The sequence below is a fragment of the Stomoxys calcitrans genome, chromosome 2 (genome assembly GCF_963082655.1).
Source record: "Stomoxys calcitrans chromosome 2, idStoCalc2.1, whole genome shotgun sequence".
In the NCBI taxonomy this organism is placed as follows: domain Eukaryota; kingdom Metazoa; phylum Arthropoda; class Insecta; order Diptera; family Muscidae; genus Stomoxys; species Stomoxys calcitrans.
In genome coordinates, this window is record NC_081553.1 from 226,405,915 (window position 1) to 226,428,669 (window position 22,755).

The following is a 22,755-nucleotide window of genomic DNA, read 5'->3' on the forward strand; positions in this document are numbered from 1 at the left end:
AATAAAATTTTGTCTTTAAAGAAAATTTCAACCAAATTTTTTCTTCAAAGAAAATGTCTTTGAAATTTTTTAGAGATTTTTTTTTTTTGAAATATTGTCTTAAAATTAAATTTCATTGAAATCAGTGACGTAGCCAGGGGGTACCACCCCCATCTCTCCCCCCCAAAAAAAAATCCCATTTTTCGAATGTTTACGCGTATACGTACATATTATTCTCTTATAGTTCTAATATGTGCAAGCCCCACCCCCCCCCCCCCTCCCCCCACTTACTCTTCAACAAACAAAATAAAATCCTGCCGGCGTCCCTGCCGGCGTCCCTGATTGAATTTCTGTTTTTTTGAGAAAAAAATTTCAAACATTTATTGTTTCTTTCTTAATACAGGAAAATCACTTGCCAATTAAGCGCACATGTTCATTACTTATAGCCATTTGGGGACTCTGAAATGACTTCGTCATGTTAACTCTCATATAACACGATCGTATATCCACCTACAATTTAGAATTTCAGCGGCAGCATCACCACCACAATAATGCCACATTTATGTTTGTGGCACACTCCACTTGAAAACATTACTGAAAAAAGGAAATCCAGCCTATACATATGATAATTCCTTGCTTTAGACTATTTTAGTATTTTAATGTCCTTCGGTTAATGTAAAAAGTAGGTTGAAGCGTTAATTTCAAGTCAAGTGGTTTCAGGCAACATTCCAATAGAAGCATAAAATGGGAAATTATAAAATAAATGTATTTTTATTCCTATGTCTCTGACTTTACAAATACAGCAATAAAGGAAGTTGGCTAATGAATCTTAAGAAGGATTTAAAACTCGGAAAAAAACTTAAATAATTTGTTAGTCGTTACTTATTTCGTACACTCACTTAGGCTGCTGACATTTGGTCTTTCTTGTTGCCTAGTGTAATTTGGAAGTACTCACCCGAGAGTAAAAGAGTAGCATGTTCCTTAAAGACCTGACAAACACGTGTTCGTTCAGTCCTAGAAATCTCGTACTTGCGGGTGGGTATATGGTGGTCTAAGGGAAATCCGATATGCGTAACTGACACTTTATAATACCATCTACCATAGACATTTAGATGGGAAACCCTTAATTTTAAATTGTCCTCTCTTCGGTCAGTGCCATGAACAGAGTAAGCTGGATAACATGTGGGCTAGTAGTGGTTTGTTTTCTGGTTTTGCATAATCCTGAACGCTAACAAGAACGTGACATTTCTCAATTATTCCCTACATCAAATGGGATACTTATCGGTTGGTCATTCATTGCTGGTGTATAAGAAAATCCAATTTGTGTGTATAATAAGAAACATGTGTGCCGTTAAGAATGTAAGAAATCTCCCAATATAACCTGCAAACCATGACACCTACACTAAACAATTGGTGTTAGTGCAATGGTTTGAGAGTGCAGGTTCCAAAGTGCAACATGCAATTTGTGGAAATTTAAGGAATATTTCTAAAACACATGTTGTCAACACAGCAAGTGATGTCGAGAAACGTGATTCTAACGGTGATTTGGATATTTTCCTTAGGCGGCTGGCTGATTCAATGATTTTGCACATTTGGTTAGCCTAACGCTTTATGTAAAACCATTTATGCTCGTAGATACATACATATGAATGCTCACTCCCACTTGCGTATGATTCTCCCACTGCATGTGTTTTTTGCCCATCCCCCGTTATTCAAAACATAAGTGCAGTGAACATATCAGAGTGGTGAGTTTTGCACTCTGAAAAGCTTCTTAGAACTGCAGAGTGTTCATATTTATTCTCCCCATGACTTGCTATCAAAACACCAGAACTGTGCACATATTGGAGTAGTTAGTTCTGCAAATATGTGAGTGGTGAGTTTCGTACTCAGAACGGTTTTCTAGAACAGCAGAGTATTTGTATTTGTTAATTTTGTACTCAGAATGATTTCTTAGAACTACAGAGAGACTGGCTATGGTTTGTTGACTGCGTAAAAAAGCCGGGCATAAAGCACACAAAGTGTGCAAATATTAGTGGTTAGTTCTAAAAATATGTGAGTGGTGAGTTTCGTACTCAGAACGGTTTCCTAGAACAGCAGTGTTCATTTTATTTTCCCCATGCCTTGCTATCAAAAGATGATAGCAGTGCAAATATCTGAATGGTTAGTTTTGCACACAAAATGATTTCTTAGAATTGCAGAGAGACTGGCTGTGGAAAAAAGCAAAGTATAAAGCAAGCTTGTGGTGAACAGCAATGCAATATCAGAATGGAAAGTTTTGCACTCAGAATGATTTATAAGAACTGCAGAGAGACTGGCTATGGTTCGCAGACTGCGTAAAAAAGCAGAGTATAAAGCAATCTTGTGGTGAACCGCACAGTTTATTATCTGCATAATTACCATCAAGGGTTGTTGTTGTTGTAAACACATTGTATGTGGAGGAAGCGATCCTCGTCAAACCCCTAAATATGAGTAAGCTCGTTCCGATCGACTAGACCGATCACTGCAGGAACGTGATGGCCATTAATTTTTTTAAAGGCACCAAAAAACTCGCCTTGTCATATCGAGAATCATAGGCACTCAGCATTTAAGCAAGAGCCGGTGCCGGCCGGCCTCTCACTGAGGCTCTCCATTCGATACCGCTGATTGTCCGCGACTGCAATTACAGCTACTTCGTATACAATATGAAGCATTCTACTATCCGCAACCTGTGGACTACATATGACTACCACACAGATCGGAGTACAAATGTTCCACCACACCATCCAAATTTTCCACCACACCAAGCAACCATTTGTTACTTTACTATAGAGTAAAAATTAATGATTACTGCTCCGAAATGCTCTAGTGGGGAATGGACGGACAGACGATCAAGAATATATATACTTTATGGGGTCTGAGACGAATATTTCGAGGAATTACAAACAGAATGACGAAATTACTATACCGGCATCCTATGGTGGCGAGTATACAAAATTTATGAAATTTTTGGAAAAAAAAATCAAATTTTAGGCAAAAAATTGTATAAAAATCAAATTTTAACAAAATTGCCTATAAAATTAAATTTTGTTAACATTTATTGTGAAAATCAAATTTTCAATGAAAAAAAGATTTAAAGAACTTTTTATGAACAATCAATTTATGACAAATTTCCTGTGTCAAAAAAATTCGACGAAATTTTCTATGAAAATCCAATTTGAATGAAATTCTAATAAAAATCAAAATTCACTAAGATTTTCTGTTAAAAATTTATTTTAAATACAACATTTGCCACGCAATTTTCATTCAGAAATAAATGTTGATGTTAAAAATTCAACAAAATTGTCATTGAAAATCAAATTTTAACGAAATTTTTTAAGAAAATGATGACTTCTTTAAAGAACAACTAATTTCGACGAAAAATTTTAGATTTTTTTTTTGTTATTGAAAAATATTTTATTTTTCCCCTTTCTCCTCTTACTATGCCCATTATTTTGAAGAAAACATTTTTTTTATTTCATTTTTAAAATATTTATATTTTTTAAAATTTTCTTATTTTCTTTCACTTAATTTTAAAATATAAAATTCTTAACTAAAAACAATATTAAAGCTCTTTTCTTACGATTACAGTATATACCAATTCAAATATTTATAAGCATTTACAACTCGCAATAAAATTTTCTTAAAAACTAATAAAGCCAATAACTATTTTTACTATCACAGAGACCAACTCTATAAAACAAGAGTTGGCTATTACATAAAATTAACTTAAGAAATAGGATTGTAGGAAGACGTGCATTAAAGCTGTGGTTGCCATATTAAAAAAACTATTTTCAAAAATCTTCAAAGTTTACCAAGGACGCCATACCGACTTTTCGGTCGAGGGTGAACCCTGTGATGATTGCTGATCCTCACTGTCACTGCAATAACCCGAGGAAGCAGGGCTCAAAGGAGATTTAATGGCTGAAGAGTTGTTGGTGTTGGTGGAAGCAGAGCTCACAAGGACTGGCATTGTTTGTTGATGCAGCAAACGATTGAATTCAGCTCCCAAATGGGTCATCACAGCCTTGCCGGTGTTAATGTTGATGCCAGGAGTGCCTGCCATAACACGTGACACTTCGTTGACAGCATTCATGTAACCATGACGGAAGGAGTCCATGGGCACCATGGCGGGTAATTTTGTGGTTATTTGTTGCGTCTTCACCTGAGTCTTCATGAATTCCAATGCGGATTCTAACATTTCGGCTTTGTCCATGCGCAAGATATCATCACAGCCTTGAAATTCGGCCACCAATTCTTTAAGCGCATCCAGGCACTTGTTCATGCGAGCACGACGCTGGCGCTCCAACAAAGGTTTCTTCACCTTCAGATAGTGTTGAGTTTTCGAAACGAATTCAGTTTGGGGAGCCATTTTTATAGACTGTACGTTTTGTTTTTAAAATTCGAAAAAAAAAATGTTAGCAAAGTAGTTGTGTTTTGTAAGGAAGACCAAATCGTAATGATGCCGTTTGCAGTGAGAGTGCCGGCTTTTATACTCAGCATCTCTTCGAGTTGGTCTCTGGCTTGGAAGAGAAACAGGATAAGACAAATCAAAGGAAATTGTAAAGTGTGGGAATGTTTTTAGGACAAATGCGATGCGATGCGATGCGATGAGTCGAGTTGAGATGATGACGGCGACGACTATTGTCTTGCAGCAGGTAGCAGGTTTTTACGCTCCTTTTCAACAACAGGCTGGGCTGAGGGACAGACTTGTCATGATTGTTGCTGGAATTTTCTTAAAGGAAAATTTAGTGATCCTTTTCTATGATAAATAAACGAGATCTCAGCATTTCGGAGCATTGGGAAAAAGATTTTCCCACAGTTGAGAAATTCTTAAGAGAACGAACAGCCGTGTGTTAAAGAATTTCCTGCAGGATCTCTTTTCAAATATAAAATATCTGCCAGGATGAGTGTAAGTACAGACAGAGAAATGCGTCTTGCTTTGCTATTTAGATGGTAAACTGTTTGCATTACCATTCAACCATCCATCTAGCCAGCCAGTCAGTCAGCCACAGTGATGATCAAATGCTGCCCACATCCGCAGCATAACGAAAGTAACTGGTCGTCCAAGCTGCTTTTGAGAAACGTGAGAAACAATTTTGTCGTGCGTTTCCCACGCGATGAGAACACCTGCCTTTATTTTTTCCTGCTTTTGCCACCACATTAGCTGCTTGGCTACTACTACGCCTGGCCTCTGGTTAGTTTCAGTGAGTGTGTTTGTGTCTTAAGTCTTTTTCTTATCTCCAATAAGAGCTAGCTGTGAGTGGCAAGTGAGCTCACATGGCATGCCATGCCCAGGCGAGTATAAAGATGCTTAGTACGCACACCCAGTGGCTTGGCTGTGCCCATGATGGTGGTGGTGGTGGTGTTTGTGGCAGTGGCACTGCAACTTTAAGCCTACTGAGCCACGAGCTTAACATGCACAACTTGTCATGGGATATGGTAGAGCAACAACAAACATTGATGGTAATGTTAATGTTGATGGTGGTATGGTGTGGTGTGGTGGTTACTTTGTGGCTTGTGCACACAGGCGCTACTTGCTAATGTTACGCATTACCTTTTAGAAGAGTCATTTAAACATCATGCACTCTTACTCATACAATGGTCTCATGGGTTGAGAAATAAACCATACTGCAGTTTACCAGAGAATCCACCTTGGCTAATATGCATTGCAACAATTCAAAGTCACAGCAGTATTCTCAGCAACTTTGGCAAGAATACTGTTGACCAACCCAACAGGCTTAATCAAATAAGAATTAAGTTTCAAAACACGTAATCATAGTACTTACTAGCTCCCTCTCTCTCTCTTTCTCTCTCACACACACACACTCTCTTTCTCTCTGTATTTGTAAAGGAATTTTATGTTTTCCTCTGCTACTTCTTACTCTCTGTTTTTGATTTCTTTATGTGGGGTGTACTCACTTCAAGCACACTCTCAACACGTTCTTGTAGAGGCTGTACGAGTGTAGCCATGCTATATATAGTTAGTGAAAACGTACATTAGGTTGTATATTATAATTATAAAATAACTGAAATTAAACAAGTTAAAATGCGATAAGTTCGGCCGGGGCGAGCCCTCCACCATGAATTCTGCAAAAAATTCAACAGTTCATTTCAATTGAAGACATGTATGTTTTTTATGTACCAAATTTCTGACTAATAAGCACAAATTCAAGCTTCTAATGATGGTAGAAGACTAATCGGGAGATGGGTTTATATGGGAGCTATATCAGGTTATAGGCCGATTAGGACCTTAGTAGGCACGGTTGTTGAAAGTCATAACAAAACACTCCGTGCAAAATTTCAGCCAAATCAGATAACAATTTCGGTTTCCAGGGGCTCAAGATGTTAAATCGGGTGATCGGTTTATGTGCGAGCTATATCAGGTTATAGACCGATTCGGACCGTACTTGGCACGGCTGTTGGAAGTCATGAAAAAGCACTCTGTATGAAGTTTCAGCCAAATCGGATTGCAATTGCGGCTTCCAGGGGCTCAAGATGCCATATTGGGAGATCTGTTTATATGGGGGCTATATCAACTTTTAGACCGATTTGTACCGTACTTGGCGCCATTTTTGAAAGTCATGAAGAAAACACTTTGTACGAAATTTGGGGCAAATCCGATGAAAATTGCGGTTTGCAAGACCTCAGGATATCAAATTGGGAAATCGGTTTATATGGGAGCTATATCCAAATCTAAACCGAGATCGCCCATTTGCAATTCCAAACGAACTACTTAGAAAATAATTATCTGAGCAAAAATTCCAGCGGATATCTTCGTTCGTTCGAGCGCTATCGTGATTTAGTCCGACGGCCAGATGGACGGACGGACATAGCCAGATAGACTCAGAATGTCGTCGGTGTTACAAGCGGAGTGACTGATTTAGTATACCCTATGGTGATGTGTACAAAAATAACAAAACTACCCTTCCCTAAGGGAATATGTACTAAAACTATCCCAAGGGAAAAAAATTGGAAAACTATCTTTTCCCAAAGGAAGTTTTGTACAACTATCTTTTCCCAAGGGACATTTTACTAAAACTACCTATTTCCAAAAGAAAATGTACTAAAACAACCTTTTCCCAATGGAAAGTGTACTAAAACAAGGGACAATGTACTAAAACTACCTTTTCCCAAGGGAAAATGTTTTAAAACTATCGTTTCCCAAGGGAAAGTGTATCTAAACTACCCCAAAAGAAAATGTTGTAAAACTATCTTTTCCCAAGGGAAAATGTACTAAAACTAACCTCTCCAAAGAGAAATTGTACTAAAACTACCTATTGTCATGAGAAAATTTTGTAAGGATATCTTTTCTCAAGGGAAAATGTACCAAAACTACCCTTTCCCAAGGAGAAATGTACTTATACTCTTTCCCCCGGCAAAATGTACTAAAACTACCTTTTCCCAAGGGAAAATGTACTAAAACCACCGTTTCTCAAAGGAAGAAACAACTCTTTCCCAAGGGAAAATGTACCAAATTACCTTTTCTCAATGGCAAATGCACTAAAACTACCTTTTCGCATGAGAATATTTTGTAAACTATCTTTTTCCCAAGGGAAAATGTACCAAAACTACGCTTTCCCAAGGGAAAATGTACCAAAACTTCGCTTTCCCCAAGGGAAAAATTATTAAAACTACCCTTCCCCACGGGAAAATATACTAATACTACCCTTTCTCAAGGGGAAATGAAATTATACTACTCTTTCCCCTGGGAAAATGTAATAAAACTACCTTTCCCAAGAAAAATCTACTAATACCATCCGAAGAGTAAATTTACTAAAACTTCCTTTTCCGAGAAAAAATTTAATAAAACTGCTTTTGCCCAAGAAAAATGTATCAAAACTTCCTTTTTCAAGATAAAGGGCACTATAACAAACCTTTTCTAAGGTAAAGGGTACGGAAACTACCCTTTCCCAAGAGAAAATGTACTAAAACTGCCTTTGCCCAAGAAAATGTACTAAAACTTCCCTTCCCAAGGTTAAGGGCACTATAACAAGCCTTTCCCAAGGTAAAGGGTACAAAAACTAAACTACCCTTTCCCAAGACAAAGGGAACGAAAACTACCCTTTCTCGTGGTAAAGGAAACGAAAACTACCCTTTCCCAAGGGAAAATGTGCTTAAACTTCTTTTCCCCAATGAAAATGTACTGAAACTTCCTTTCCCAAGGTAAAGGGAACGAAAACTACCCTTTCCCAAGGGAAAATGTACTAAAACTTCATTTCCCAAGGTAAAGGACATTATAACTACCCTTTCCCAAGGTAAAGGGCACTAAAACTACCCCTTCCCAAGGTAAAGGGTAAAAACTCAACTACACTTTCCCAAGAAAACTACCCGTTCCCATGGTAAAGGGATCTAAAACTACGCTTTCCCATGGTAAATGATACAAAACTACACTTTCCTATAGTAAAGAATACAAAAACTCCACTTAATGCCGATACCAATTTCTCTCTTTCGAGCAAGAACACAAATGCACTTTGTCAAACATTTTTTATTATACGCCCTAATGTGTCTCACATGTACTTTATGCTCTCCAAGTATACTTAGGGGTAGCTGGTGCGTGTATGGTATGCAACCTTACTCTGAGACCTTTAATATGCTTTCAGTTTTCCAACAAGCGGCAGAGTATAAAAGAGACACAACCATAACGAGCAGACATCATTCTCACAACAACTTTCATAACGAAAAGTACTCCAAGCAATCAACAACTACAAAAGTTGCAATGGCACCTCAAATGGAATACGTCTCAAAAACTCAACATTATCTGAAAGTCAAAAAGCCATTGCTGGAACGTCAAAGACGTGCTCGCATCAACAAGTGTCTGGATACTCTCAAAGAATTGGTGGCCGAATTCCAAGGCAATGATGACATACTGCGTTTGGACAAAGCCGAAATGTTGGAAGCTGCTGTGGCCTTTATGAAAACTGAGGTAAAGAAACCCCAAATCAACCCCACCACTGTTATACCCATGGATTCCTTTCGTCATGGCTACATGAATGCTGTCAATGAAGTTTCACGTGTTATGGCCGCCACTCCAGGCATGAATGTGCATTTGGGCAAAGCTGTTATGGTCCATTTGGGCAGTGAATACAATCGTTTGTTGCAAGTTACTACTACAACACCCAGCAGCTATGCAGAGGCAGATCAAGCTGCTCCCATGTCACCGGCATCATCGGGTTATCACAGTGATGAATATGAGGAAAGCTCTATGGCCTCGCCAGCTAAAGCTACACCTATGTGGCGTCCTTGGTAATGACGGGAGAACAAGAAGAGAGTGAAATTTCGATAATTTCAAAATCAAGAGCTTTAAACTGGAACTCATCAACTGAGAGACTGAGATATATAAAAATCATCTGTGATAATCGCTTTATTTTATAAATTAAATTTTAAGCATTTTTTAAAAGCTTTAATAGTTGTAAGAAGCCAATTAGAGACAAGATTTTTTGTTAAAAATGGAAAAAAATATAAAAGAATTTAAAAAAAAATTTAAACTAACTTATTTTTGGGAAGGATGCTTTGAATAAGGGAGAATTACAGTTTTATTAGGTTTTGTCTATAATAAAATAAATCTATGAAAAATTCTTTATAGACAAAATTTTTAGAATTTTTTTAGGCTAAATTTCAATGAAATTTTCTCTAAAGACAAAAATTCAGTGACGTTTTCTCTAAAGGTGGGTATGAAGTTCAGACTTCACAGTTCATTTGCCGTTCTAAGTTCTTCACTGAAAGGAAATTTGACGTTCACTAAAAGCGTGGGCGAAACGTTTTTCAACTTGGGCCAACATGATAAAAAAATTCGCTCTTACAATTTTTTTTTGTGATAACACTTTGCAAACAACACAGTTTACCAAAATAATGCTGATGGTAAAACATATGGTGGGAGAGTTGCCTATATGTCTTTTTATTCCAAAAAACGCTTTTTTTGAAGATTATTACAATTAGGAAAATAATGTTTTGTGAAAACTTTCCTCAGTGAACGGTCTTAATACCTACCTTAAAAACAAACATTTCTGAAGATCTACGGACCTCATTAATGAGGCATTCGGGAGGCTCTTTAAATGGACGAAGGTAATAGGACTGGCGTAAAATTTGGTAAGACTGAGGTGATTCTTTACAATAGGGAGCGGAAGTTAGGTGTTTTCAGGAAACTTGCCCTGAATGGGATACGGTTGCCGCTTACTCGGGTTGCCAAGTTTTTTGGCTTGATTCTTCACCACAAAGTAAACTGGAGAAGAAATTTCGAGGTGAGTCATGCGGCATGAAGAGGTCTACCGCTTTGCTGTCACTGACTACAACAGAAGTCTCAGACAAGCATGCTGACAGACTGAAGGTTGCCAGTAACAACTTTTGCCGAAGCTGTGAGGACGTCGAGAAAGAAGAGACTATAGAACATTTGCTGTGTGTGTGTCCCGCATTGGCAGTCAGAAGGAGTTCCACTTTAGGTTCTGGCAAGTTGTTGGACTTTTTAAAGCGATCTGGATGGTTCAATGGTAGGAACTAGAAGGCATCTACCTTCTCCTATTCCTGTGGCATCAAATTGGACGAAAACGTTTAAGTGAGTCTGATGGCAGACTGCCACTTTAACCTAACCTAGCTTCTTTTAGGCGGAGGTCTCCGAAGTCTTGAAGAGACTATCCTTTCGACGGTTGAGTCATACGTTGCCATTACTTAAGTACAAGGTACACAGGATACTTGTACTTTTTGTATGGAATTTTGATGCAGGGGAGTCCTACCTTATTGATAGGTTTCCCTAAGAGGGACGTCAGGGCTGGTTTTACCTTGACTTTCCTAGGACCCTCGGTACACAAGGACCACATTGGTAGACGCTTTTTACTTCTATTACGCGGAACAGCAAGTAGCATATCTCGGGCCTGAACAACGTTATGTCTGCAAGGTTTGTGGTGATGCTAATTGAAAAATGTCGGGGACTCTTTGTTCCACTGCTCCGCCATTAGGGGAAGAAGCAACATGGGCTATAACTGAACACCTATTTCCATCGGGCTGAGGAAACATGACTCCGGGCTGCTGATAGGGCGACATAACAAAGGGTGAAGGATTTCTGCAAGGCTTGTGGTGATTAGAAGGAGATAGCGACCCTTTTTTTATACCCTCCACCCTAGGAGGGGGGTACACGAATTTCGTCATTCTGTTTGTAACACCTCGAAATATGCGTCTAAGACCCCATAAAGTATATATATTCTTGATCGTTATGACATTTTAAGTCGATCTAGCAATGTCCGTCCGTCAGTTCGTCTGTTTGTCGAAAGCACTCTAATTTTGGAAGGAGTAAAGCCAGCCGCTTGAAATTTTGCACAAACATTTTTTATTAGTGTAGGTCGGTTGGGATTGCAAAAGGGCCAAATCGGTCCATGTTTTGATATAGCTGTCATATAAACCGATCTTGGGTCTTGACTTCTTATGCCTCTAGAGGGCGCAATTCTCGATCAATTTGACTGAAATTTTGCACGAGGTGTTTTTGTATAACTTCCAACAACTGTGCTAAGTATGGTTAAAATCGGTTCATAACCTGACATAGCGGTCATATAAACCGATCTGGGGTCTTGACTTCTTAAGCCGCTGGAAGACGCAATTCTTATCCGATTTGGCATTAATTTTGCACCTGGTATTTTGGTATCACTTCCAACAACTGTGCTAAGTATGATTCAAATTGGTCCATAACCTGATATAGGTGCCATATAAACCGATCTTGGGTCTTGACTTCTTGAGCCTCTAGAGGGCGCAATTCTCATCCGATTTGGCAGAAACTTTGTACAACAACTTCTCCCATGACCTTCAACATACGTGTCCAATATGGTCTGAATCGATCTATAGCTTGATACAACTCCCATATAAACCAAGCTCCCGATTTTGCATCTTTAAACCCTACAAGGCGCAATTCTTATCCAAATCGACCGAAATATTACACAATGACTTCTACAATGTTCAGCATTCAATTCATTTATGGTCCGAATCGGACTATATCATGATATAGCTCCAATGGCATAACAGTTCCTAGTCATTATTCTTTGTATGCCTAAAAAGAGATACCGCGCAAAGAACTCGAAAAATGCTATCCATGGATAAGATTCGGCCCGGCCGAACTTAGCACGCTTTTACTTGTTTATGAGTATCTTGGTAGCTTAGACGCCGTGAATCGGCCATAGGCGAGGCCTTGGGCTACTAGGTGACCAAGATCCTAAGGCCGAGCATTTAACGAAACAGTATGTTATTTATTCGCTTCTGAGGAATCATAACCTCCAAATGCTGTTGAAGAACTAACTAGACATTGCAACGCCAGTTCTTTGTTTTGAGAGAATATTGATAACAAAAAATTATTTGATTGATTTTTAAAAAAGTTTTTATATTTATATAAAAATTTAATTTTTTAAAGGTTTTTTCATGTTAACAAAAAGTTTTCTAACTTTCTTAAGAACTACATAAAACTAAATTGGTTATCACAGATGAATTGTATATTGCGGGGTTTCGAGGTGGCAGATTTTGTGTTAAAGCTTTTGTAATGTATGGAAATTTCTAATTCCTACATTTATTCACCAAGGACGCCAGACGGCAGTAGCAACTTTTGGTGGTGGTGATGCCATAGAGCTTTCATCGCAATCATCACTGTGATAACCCGAGGATGCTGGTGACAAAGGAGCTGAAGAGTAGACTTCTTCCCTTACTACTTGTGCCTGCTGGGTTGTCCTCGAAGTCAAACGATTATATTCACTTCCCAAATGTATCATAACAGATTTGCCCAATTCAACATTCATATGGGGAATGGTAGCCATAACACGGGAAACTTCATTGACAGCATTCATGAAACCATGACAAAAAGGTTCCATGGGTACCAGAGGAGCAGCAGCTTTAGGCTTCTTTACTTCTTTCTTCATAAAGGCAACGGCAGCTTCAAGCATTTCAGCTTTATCCAATTGCATTATGGCATCGCTGCCTTGTAATTCGGCTACCAAATGTTTTAGTTGATCCAGGCTCTTGTTGATGCGAGCTCTTCTTTCACGTTCCAATTGGGGTTTTTTAACTTTAAGGTAGTGTTGAGTCTTTGAGACATATTCCATTTGAGGAGTCATTTTTTTGGTGTGATGGGTTGGATGTGTTCTCTACAACGTTTGTAAAGGAAATGATAGTTAACTGCTGAATTCTTTGGCCTTTTATACCCCGAAAACCCTACACTACAGACTGGTGGGATCGTTACACTGCCTTAAATTTTCCAATAGATGATGAAACCACCCTTAAAATTAGTTTGCTAACTGGATTAATGAAAAGGTGTATGAACGCACAACCACCCCATCACAGCAAACAACCTTTCCAAGCGTGGGAATGTGTCTTCGCATAGAACGTGTTGAGAGTGTGTTATGGATGAGTACAAAGACCGCAGGAAACTGATTTCTCTTTGTGTAATGACTTATAGTAAAAAAATCTCTGTGGAAATTGTTCTTTGAAGAATTAGTTCTGTAGATTTGCAAGCATCATTATGTCATTTGTAAGCTGACATTTACTGATAACGTTTTATGACACTATATTCCAGATATCAGAACAGAGTCGAAAAAGTCAACTCCAGAATGTACATTTTTAATGAGGAAGTAGCAATGAATTTTAACAAATTTTTCCTAAGGAAAAAATTTTGTGAATTTTTCATTGGACATTTTTTTTCAAGTCATGATTGTACCTTGCTTTTCATAAACTTTTATTTTGCTGAAGTACAAGAATGATTATTTTCAGTTTATTAAAGGTTTGTATCATCTGTTGACGCCTTTATTTTGAAGTTTGATTATCACTAATCCTTGCTTTTAAGAACCTGCCACTTTGCTGAAGTGCAAAATAAGAATGATTATTCCTTAAGAATGATTATTTTCAGTTTATTACAGGTTTGTGTCATCTGTTGACGCCTTTATTTTGAAGTGTGATTATCATTAATCCTTACTTTTAAGAATCTACCACTTCGCTGAAGTGCAAAACATGAAATTTGTGGGCTTGGTTTATGTAGAATAATGATTTTGAGATTTGTTATTTAATTGTTTCATCTGTTGACGCCGCCTATTTATCAGTTGTTATAGTGCAAACGACACATTTCAAGCATGCCCTGCTGGCATGTCGTTTGATGAAACGATGACCGAAAGATCATATCTATTTGCAGGATATAATAGCAACTGATGTTCTAGAGATCGCGGCGCAATATGGAATCTTAAGCGGCGGCAGTACCAGCAGTGATGTGCAATTTCCCTATTCCCTCGCTGTTTTTATACAAAAGTAACCTAGCGCTCTGTTAACTTCTGGGAAGCATCATGAGGAAATAAGGCACTTAGAAATATCCAATCAAATGGTGGCTTTTAGGATTATCGGACTGCTATAATTAAATAAGGTTGAGCGGCACGGTATTGCAACCTCAGGTGATAGCTGCTAAACTTAGGTTCATTGTATTAGCCCGATTAAAAAGGAAAATAGAAATGGAGATCCAGCACAATACGATGCAAGACAGCAGAACGAAAAGAAAAGGGAAGGAAAAGGCAACGAAAAAATTAAGAACATGACAAAAGTGAAAGTGGCCAGGCGAATTGCCTATTTTTTATCGGTGAAAGTATTCTTTAGTTGACCATTTCGAGCCTTTACAGTTGCGCAGAATGAATGAAAGAGATGTACGACCATAATTCTGTTTCTTCTACCCATAATGGTGGAGCAGTGACACTAAAGTAGGGTGTATATTCATTTGAAGTTTTGGATAATTCGATTTAAACAACTAATCGAAATCCATGAAAATCCAGGTTCAACGATAAATCGAACAAGACCGAAAGAAGTTGACGATTAATCGGCTAATCGATTACATTTTTAATGAGGAAGTAGTAATGAATTTTTCCTAAGGAAAAAATTTTGTGAATTTTTCATTAAATCTAACTTCATTGGAAATTTTTTTCAAGTCATGACTGTACCTTGCTTTTCATAAACTTTCATTTTGCTGAAATACAAGAATGATTTTTTCAGTTTATTAAAGGTTTGTATCATCTGTTGACGCCTTTATTTTGAAGTTTGATTATCACTTATTCTTGCTTTTAAGAACTTGCCACTTTGCTGAAGTGCAAAACAAGAATGATTATTCCTTAAGAATGATTATTTTCAGTTTTTTAAAGGTTTGTATCATCTGTTGACGCCTTTATTTTGAAGTATGATATATTTTGGTATATTTTTATACCCTCCACCATAGGATGGGGGTATACTACTATCGTCATTCTGTTTGTAACTCCTCGAAATAATCGTCTAAGACCCCATAAAGTTCTTGATCGGCATGACATTTTAGGTCGAACTAGCCATGTCCGTCCGTCTGTCCGTCTGTATGTCGAAAGCACGCTAACTTTCGAAGGAGTAAAGCCAGCCGCTTGGACTTTTGCACAAATACTTCTTATTAGTGTAGGTCGGTTGGGATTTTAAATGGGCTATATCGGTCCACGTTTTGATATAGCTGCCATATAAACCGATCTGGGATCTCGACTTCTTGAGCGTCTAGAGTGCGCAATTCCAATCCGATTTGGCTGAAATTTTGCATGAGATGTTTTGTTATGACTTTCAACACATCTGCTAAGAATAGTTCAAATCGGTATATAACCTGATATAGCTGCCATATAAACCTATCTGGGGTTTTGACTTCTTGAGCATCTAGAGTGCGCAATTCCTATCCGATTTGGCTGAAATATTGCATGACGTATTTTGTTATGACTTCCAACAACTGTATTAAGAATGGTTCAAGTCGGTCCATAACCTGATATAGCTGCCATATAAACCGATCTGGGGTCTTGACTTCTTGAGCCACTAGAGGGCGCAATTATTATCCGATTTAGATGAAATTTTGCATGACATGTTTTGTGTTATTTTTCAACAGCTGTGCAATGAATAGTTCAAATCGGTCCATAACCTGATATAGCTGTCATATAAACCGATATGGGAATTTGACTTCTTGAGCCTCTAAAGGGCGCAAGTATTATCCGATTTGGATGAAATTTTGTACAACTGCTTCTCTCATTACCATTAACATACGTATCGAATATGGCATGAATCGGTTTATAGCCTAATACAGCTCCCCTATAAACCGATCTCTCTATTTTACTTCTTCAGCCCCTAAAGTGCGCAATTCTTATTAGATTTGGCTGAAATTTTACACAATGACTTTTACTATGGTCTCCAATATTCAGTTCAATTATGGTCCGAAATGAACCATAACTTGATATTGTTCCAATAACATAGCAATTCTTTTCTCCTTTGTTTGCCTAAAAAGAGATACCGTGGCAAGAGCTCAACAAATGCGGTATATAAGATTCGGCCCGGCCGAACTTAGCACGCTTTTACTTATTTTGAGCTCTTAACCTTCAAATATTTCTCATATATGTATGACGAGGAGGCCATACATGTCCGCCCATGTCGCTGAACGCATGGGTTGGCGTTGCAATGAACTGGCGTTGAGCTGACGTTGCAATGTACAGTTTGGCCTTCTATCAGCAATCCCAAGTTATGCTTTCTCAGCCCTGCAACTCCTCCTGATCAACACAAAACTTGCAGAAGTACGCCTTCCACTGTTTTCACAGCCATATCAATGACTAGTCAGGAGCCCTATCAGCAATTTAAGGAAATCCTTACTTAGCCTTGGGAAAACTGATGTCAAGTTATGCGGCCAGAGGGCATTGTCCGCCTTGCAATCCCAGCATAACGCCGCATACACGTGGTCTAGCGTCTATCCTACCAAGAAGCTCGCACCTAGTAATGTTCGCCGATTCAAAAGTCTATATGACTTCCTGATTCCTAGGAAGACACCTAACTTCGTGAAGATAATCTTCAATCTGAGACCATCCTTGTTTATAAAAGGTCCAGAGAAAATAGGGGTACCACAACCCAGAGCTTACGTGCGAAAAAAAGACGCCCAGCTCGTAATAAGGAAGGGCACAACTGGTACATAATCGTCGCCCGAAATTGCTTGGAAGGTGCTCGAACTTCACGAAATCCACACACCTTACAGAATCCGTCTCCACATGTGTTCACGACACTTCAAGTACCTGACGTTGCAATGACCAATCGGGAAAAATCCAGTTCTGCGAAATTCTGGGTCTACCTAAACGGCGTCTATCCTGCCAAGAAGCTCGTACAGGAGAATCAGTAAAATCATCTACACTTATCACCTATTTCCCATTGCCTGCCCACTAGCCGCCTCGTTGCCCGCTCCGGTACCAAGCAAAGCATGATATATTGGACTGTACAATGTCATGCAAATTTTGACCGTGACTGCGCCTCGAATGGTCCATGCAACATTTCGCCCAGTATCTCACGATTAAATGCTTTAATGTTGTCTTCCAATGCGTCAATTGAAGCGGGCTTGTCTGTATAGACACTAGCTTTAACATAGCCCCACAAAAATAGTCTAAAGTCGTTAATCGCCAATTGACCGGTCCCGAACTTGAAATAAAATGTTCACCGAACTCGCTTCTCAATAAGCCTTTGATACGCGTGCTGTGTGGCACGTGGCACCGTCTTGTTGAAACCACATGTCATGCAAATCAGGCTCTTGGCAAAAAATAAATTGGATATCATCTCATGATAACGCTCACCATTCATAGTTACGTTACGATTCGCATCATCTTTGAAGATGTACGGTCCAATGACGCCACCAGCCTATAGACCGCACCAAACTTTGACTTTTTGTGGATGCATTGGTAGCTCCCGAATGATTCTGGCTGATCTTCACTTCAAAATCGACAATTCTTCTTATTTTCGTACCCATTAAGTTAAAAATGAGCTTCGTCGTAATATGGGAGAAGCGCGCGAGAGCACGCGTTTTGATAATAAAATTCAATAATTTGCAAACTGAAGATGATTGACAGTGAAACCAAACACGAAACTTGCGTGAGCTGTTTAAACTAGTGTTGCCAAAAAGATGCAAATGCAAATTTGCCCATGAACATTCCATTAAGAAACTGGGGCAAACTTCTCATAAATCAATGAGTGTTGTCCGATTACATTTTTACCTCCTTTTTATAGCCGAGTCCAAAGTTTTTACATGGCAAAGTACCTCACAAATCTCTCTAGCATTAGGAGGGGATAACCACCGCTGTAAAATTTTCTGACGTACCTGCCAGGATTCCAACCCAGGCTCTATTCCATTTACCCTGTTAGGTTTTACGCCTAGACTTTTCTTCGCTATTTTATATTCCAGACCAAATTGACCGTGATCTTTAACCCTTCCACAATTCCTACCATATTTTCTTCTTGCTTTGCTGTATGATGAATCTTGGTGTCCCATTCACATTTTTATACCGAGCATGTTTTGCACTTGCAGATCTCTACGCTTGACTCTTTAAGGCAGTTTAGTCACAACTCGCAGTTTTAGCAATCAGCCAGTTTACTTCAGCAGTAGTACTTCCCCTGTTGTTTATGTACATGGACAAAATCTAACAATAACAGAATTAGACTTCTTCAAGTTCCAGGCCTTTAGCTGTTAGCGATTTTAGAGGCAAGCATGGTTCGGGATTTCCCAATCCACAAACCACACCACATGGTCGATTTCAATTAAAGATACATTTAAATTAGTTTAGCTCTTCATGGTTTAATTATTCATCACAAATTTGTCCATTATACGAAAAAGCATATCCACAGAGAAAATGGTCTAGAGCGCGTGCCAAATAGTAACCAAAAATATAACAAAACTCCCAAAAACAAAACCCAATAATCAATTTGTAGTCCTCTAGGAAGCACTTCATACAGACCTCGTCCAACGCCTTCATTAGGCCAAAGTGTGGCGTACACGTGACTGGGCTTTGGCTGTGGGCACAACATTATTTTCTGGCAGACCCCCAAAAACTTGAAAAGTGCACCTGGCACATAAGAAAAGTGGTCCAACTCCCAAATACACCACACCATGGATAGCAAAATTAAACATATCCACATATACATACCTTACCTTTAAATAGCTTTCAATTTGTTTCAAGATTTGCAACTAAACCTAACGAGAAATAACCTCCATGAACCCTCTATGAAAAGAACTTGAAGCACAGGCATCAGTCACAGCACAAGAACAACACACACCACAGCTTGCCAACCGCAGTGCAGAAGCAGCAGCATAACCCAACAAACACCATAAATACAACGTGAACTGTGAACATCTGTCACCTCCACTTATGAGACCGTGGGATAAAAATTCTCGTTGACTCGTCGTCATGTACAATCCTTATGATGGGAACTGCAACTGCTCATTATGGCAGTTTCTTTCGTTCGCTCGTTCATTCGTTGGTTGAACAATGACAGCAGGGTGTATGCTGCATATACAAACATAGCATACACGAACGCACACTTAATACTTCTGCTCGTCTTGCTGCCGAATTGATATTGTGGCTGTTTTTGTTGTTAATTTTGATTATGATGAACACGACACTACTCATGGTAAAGTATTTCTCTTCTCCCCCCCACCACCCTCTCACAACAAAGAGCTACAGCCAACCACACTGTGATGAGGACAACGACAACAACAATGAAACATAATAAGGGCCAATATGAATTGTAGAAAATAAACAATTACTCTATAGAGCAGCATACAAAAAAATAGAGTTGCCATACAAATGAAATTTTCATGAATGAGTGGTTAAGTAAGATTTTTACCATCTAAGGATTGATTCTGCTTTCGGAATAGTCGCGGAAATTTTAAATGTTCCGCGAGCGGAATTTGACAGCAATCAAATTTTTCATTTCCATACCAAAACACGATTGTTTATCTGCACGAAACGAATACTCAGCTTAAAGGCTGGTACTATATTCGTTTTTCACAGGTGAAAACCAATGTTTGAAAATTTTTTAAATTTTTTCATAAGTTATAAGGGAGTGTCCTACTGAATGAAATAAGCAAGTTTTTTTCGATTCAAAATCTTTTATCTACAAAAAAGTAATCATGAAAAAATTTCGCAAAAATTGAATATAGTACCACCCTTAATCCAAGGTTAAAGGTTTTTGGAAGAAATGAAAAATTGAAAATTCTTGTCCTATGAAATAAAACATTAAGATGCAAGTTTTTTTGCAATATAAAGGAGTTATAATTAAATGATGGAGTTTTAGTGGTAGAAAAAATATCTTCTGTTAAGTTAAATGAGTAACCCACCAATAGCTTTAAGATTCGTACCTAAGATTAGCAAACTAAATTTAAAGATGATCAATTTTCCAACTTTTTAAGAAAACATTTTCTTTAGTGAAAAATATTTTCCTTCATATTAAGGATTTTTTTAATTGGTAGTTAGGAAATTGACCTTGGGGCAAGACGACAGTGAACCATAGGTTAAGACGCAAAATAGCCTTACAAATAGGAGCGTCTTTAAATGTTTAATTTTATTTAGGTTAAGATGGAAAGTTAAAAAAAGAATTTTTCAAAAAATAATAATTGGACAGTCATCTATGAAGTAAAACAAGAATCAATCGGCAATCAAAATTTGAAACGGAAGGTCATGCTCGTTAGTTAATAAGAAATTAAATTTAAAGACAGCATCTTTATTTTATAGTTTTGTTTCTTTGGCTCGTTTTCGTTGCTAAAATCCTACGAATAAGGAAACATTTTATATTTTGGGCTATCTTTTTTTTCAGTGTAGATAGACAACTATAAAACCTGTCACCACATTATTAAACCCACTACCATAGGATGGGGAGGTATACCAATCTAGTCATTCCATTTTGTCATTTTGGGCATCGCTGATTTAGAAATGTCCACCCGTCTGCTGAAATCACGATACAAGGCCAACGAATAAAGATATCCGCTTGAAATTTTGCACACATCATTCTTATTGATTTAGGTCGTTAGGAATTACAAATGGGTCATATCGGTTCTGAGTTGCATATTACATATTGGTCATTCGGTTTGACTTCTTTTACTTCCCCTAGGAACATGTAGTATTCTATTCCAACGATCGTGCCAAGTATGCTCCATATCGGTCTATAATCTGACATAGCCTCATATAAATCGATCTGCCGATTTCACATCTTAAGCCTAAAAAAGACGCAATTTTATCCGATTACGCTGAAATTTTGCTCGTGGTGTTCTGTTATTGACTTCTATCCGTCGTGCCAAATGTGGTCCAAATTGGAGTATAACCTGCTATAGCTCCGATATAAACCCATCGCCCGATGTGACTTCTTGATCTCCTAGAAGCCGCAATTATTGGCCAATGTAGCTTAAATTTTGGAGGTAGTGTAATTGCGCAAACCAGTCTCAAAAAACTCCCATATACATCCATCTCCCAATTAGCCGTCAATCCCGTTTACACTGCTCTTTAAATCCGGATTTAATGGCTCGACCATCTGTTTTCCCTTTATAAAATCAGCTGAGCCTTAATTCCGGATTTAAAGAGCAGAGTAAATGGGGTTTTCAACAGTTCCTTGAAGTTTAAAATTTTGCCTGATTTGGCAGAAATTTTATACGTAACGTAAAATTATGACCTTAAAATAAGTTCAGTTTGTTTACATTACCGTCCGATATTACTTGTATACTATTCATTTGGTAAGCAAGACCACTCCAACTTAACTTGAATATCTGTACAAGCCATGAAAAGCTAACTACAAGAGTTATCAAGGCGGATTCAACAGCTGCTAATAGCCGGCCAGGTTTTACGGTATTAAGATGTCAGATTTTTGTTTGAATTCTCTTTGTTGTCATCTTCTTTCTCGCACATTTTTTGCTCATGTACGCACACGTATGCACACACGCACACAATTTTTTTTGTGTGTGTTGGCAAACCGTCGATCAGATTGATGGTAAAATGGCGGATTGCACCATATGATTTGTGGTTGTTGTATAAATGAGACCACCTTTAATTGTTTCGCCATGGTTAAAAAATGTGTTTCCATCAAAAGTGCCGCTTTCTTCTAATTGGTATTTTCTTAAATTTTTATGTAGTGGCAACTCTGTTTGCCAACAAATCTCTTACATGGCAGGGGTGCAGTTATTGAAGTGTGGCTGGCATTGTGTGCGACAGTTGCCGTGCGTTGGGTCTGTCAATGGACGGTTGGCTAAAATTGATGGGAACGCATGGATGGGTGGATGGTCATATTTGCACAGAACTTCTGACACAAGCATCAATAATAATAAAACTGTGGTTATGTTTTGAAAGGGAGAGAGAAACAAGTGCATGGCTGGCGAGCGGCGGCCAAAAACGTGTTCTAGCACGTGCAATTAGTAACAAGTGTAGCAATTATCAAAAAAAAAACTAACCAAAGGATTGTGGACCACGCATGCGTATTGCCAATCTACAGCAAAACACTTGTCACCCTAGGGGGATGCTGGCTGAATAGATATAAAAACCCGCAGCTACTTCTAACTATTCATCAGTTATCTTTGAACTTTACAAGTGAAAGCAACTTCTATAGAACTTCAATAAAAATGTTGACTACAACAACTACTCCATCATCACAAACTCCAGTGGCCACAAAACAAAAACGTTTCAATTTCCTGATGGCATTTCAAAAAATCTTCAAGCGTTTCACTTCAAAGGATACCAAGGAAGTCTCAGCAGACTCCGTCTACTTTGATGAAATCGAACAAAATCGAGCAAATGAAATGTTGTTGCAACTATGCTGCCAGCAGCAACAGACAGCCCATATAGTAACTTTGGATAACTCCTTGGGGTTCTTCTACTGGCAGTGCAGATTACAGTGAAGAATGTGTAGAGAACCAATTACCACCACAGGCGGACTATTGGCTCAAAAAGTTTACTCCATTCAAGGGGAGCAAAACTTGTACGT

The 22,755-nt window shown here is 38.3% G+C and overlaps 4 protein-coding genes across 6 annotated transcripts in view; 1 reads left to right on the forward strand and 3 right to left on the reverse strand.

The window, feature by feature from the left end:
• Positions 1-22,755, reverse strand: part of LOC131995026 (uncharacterized) — a 162,173-nt gene that overhangs the window by 121,294 nt on the left and 18,124 nt on the right. The window lies entirely within an intron of this gene.
• LOC106083596 (enhancer of split m5 protein) lies at positions 3,806-4,372 on the reverse strand. Its single transcript, XM_013246730.2, has one exon. The coding sequence runs from the start codon at positions 4,364-4,366 to the stop codon at positions 3,806-3,808; it is 561 nt and encodes a 186-aa protein (XP_013102184.1). The 5' UTR covers positions 4,367-4,372.
• On the forward strand, positions 8,679-9,417 carry LOC106083614 (enhancer of split m5 protein-like). Its single transcript, XM_013246755.2, has one exon. It carries the CDS (start codon positions 8,714-8,716, stop codon positions 9,242-9,244), a length of 531 nt encoding a protein of 176 aa, XP_013102209.2. The 5' UTR covers positions 8,679-8,713; the 3' UTR covers positions 9,245-9,417.
• On the reverse strand, positions 12,540-13,076 carry LOC106083603 (enhancer of split m5 protein-like). Its single transcript, XM_013246742.2, has one exon. It carries the CDS (start codon positions 13,074-13,076, stop codon positions 12,540-12,542), a length of 537 nt encoding a protein of 178 aa, XP_013102196.2.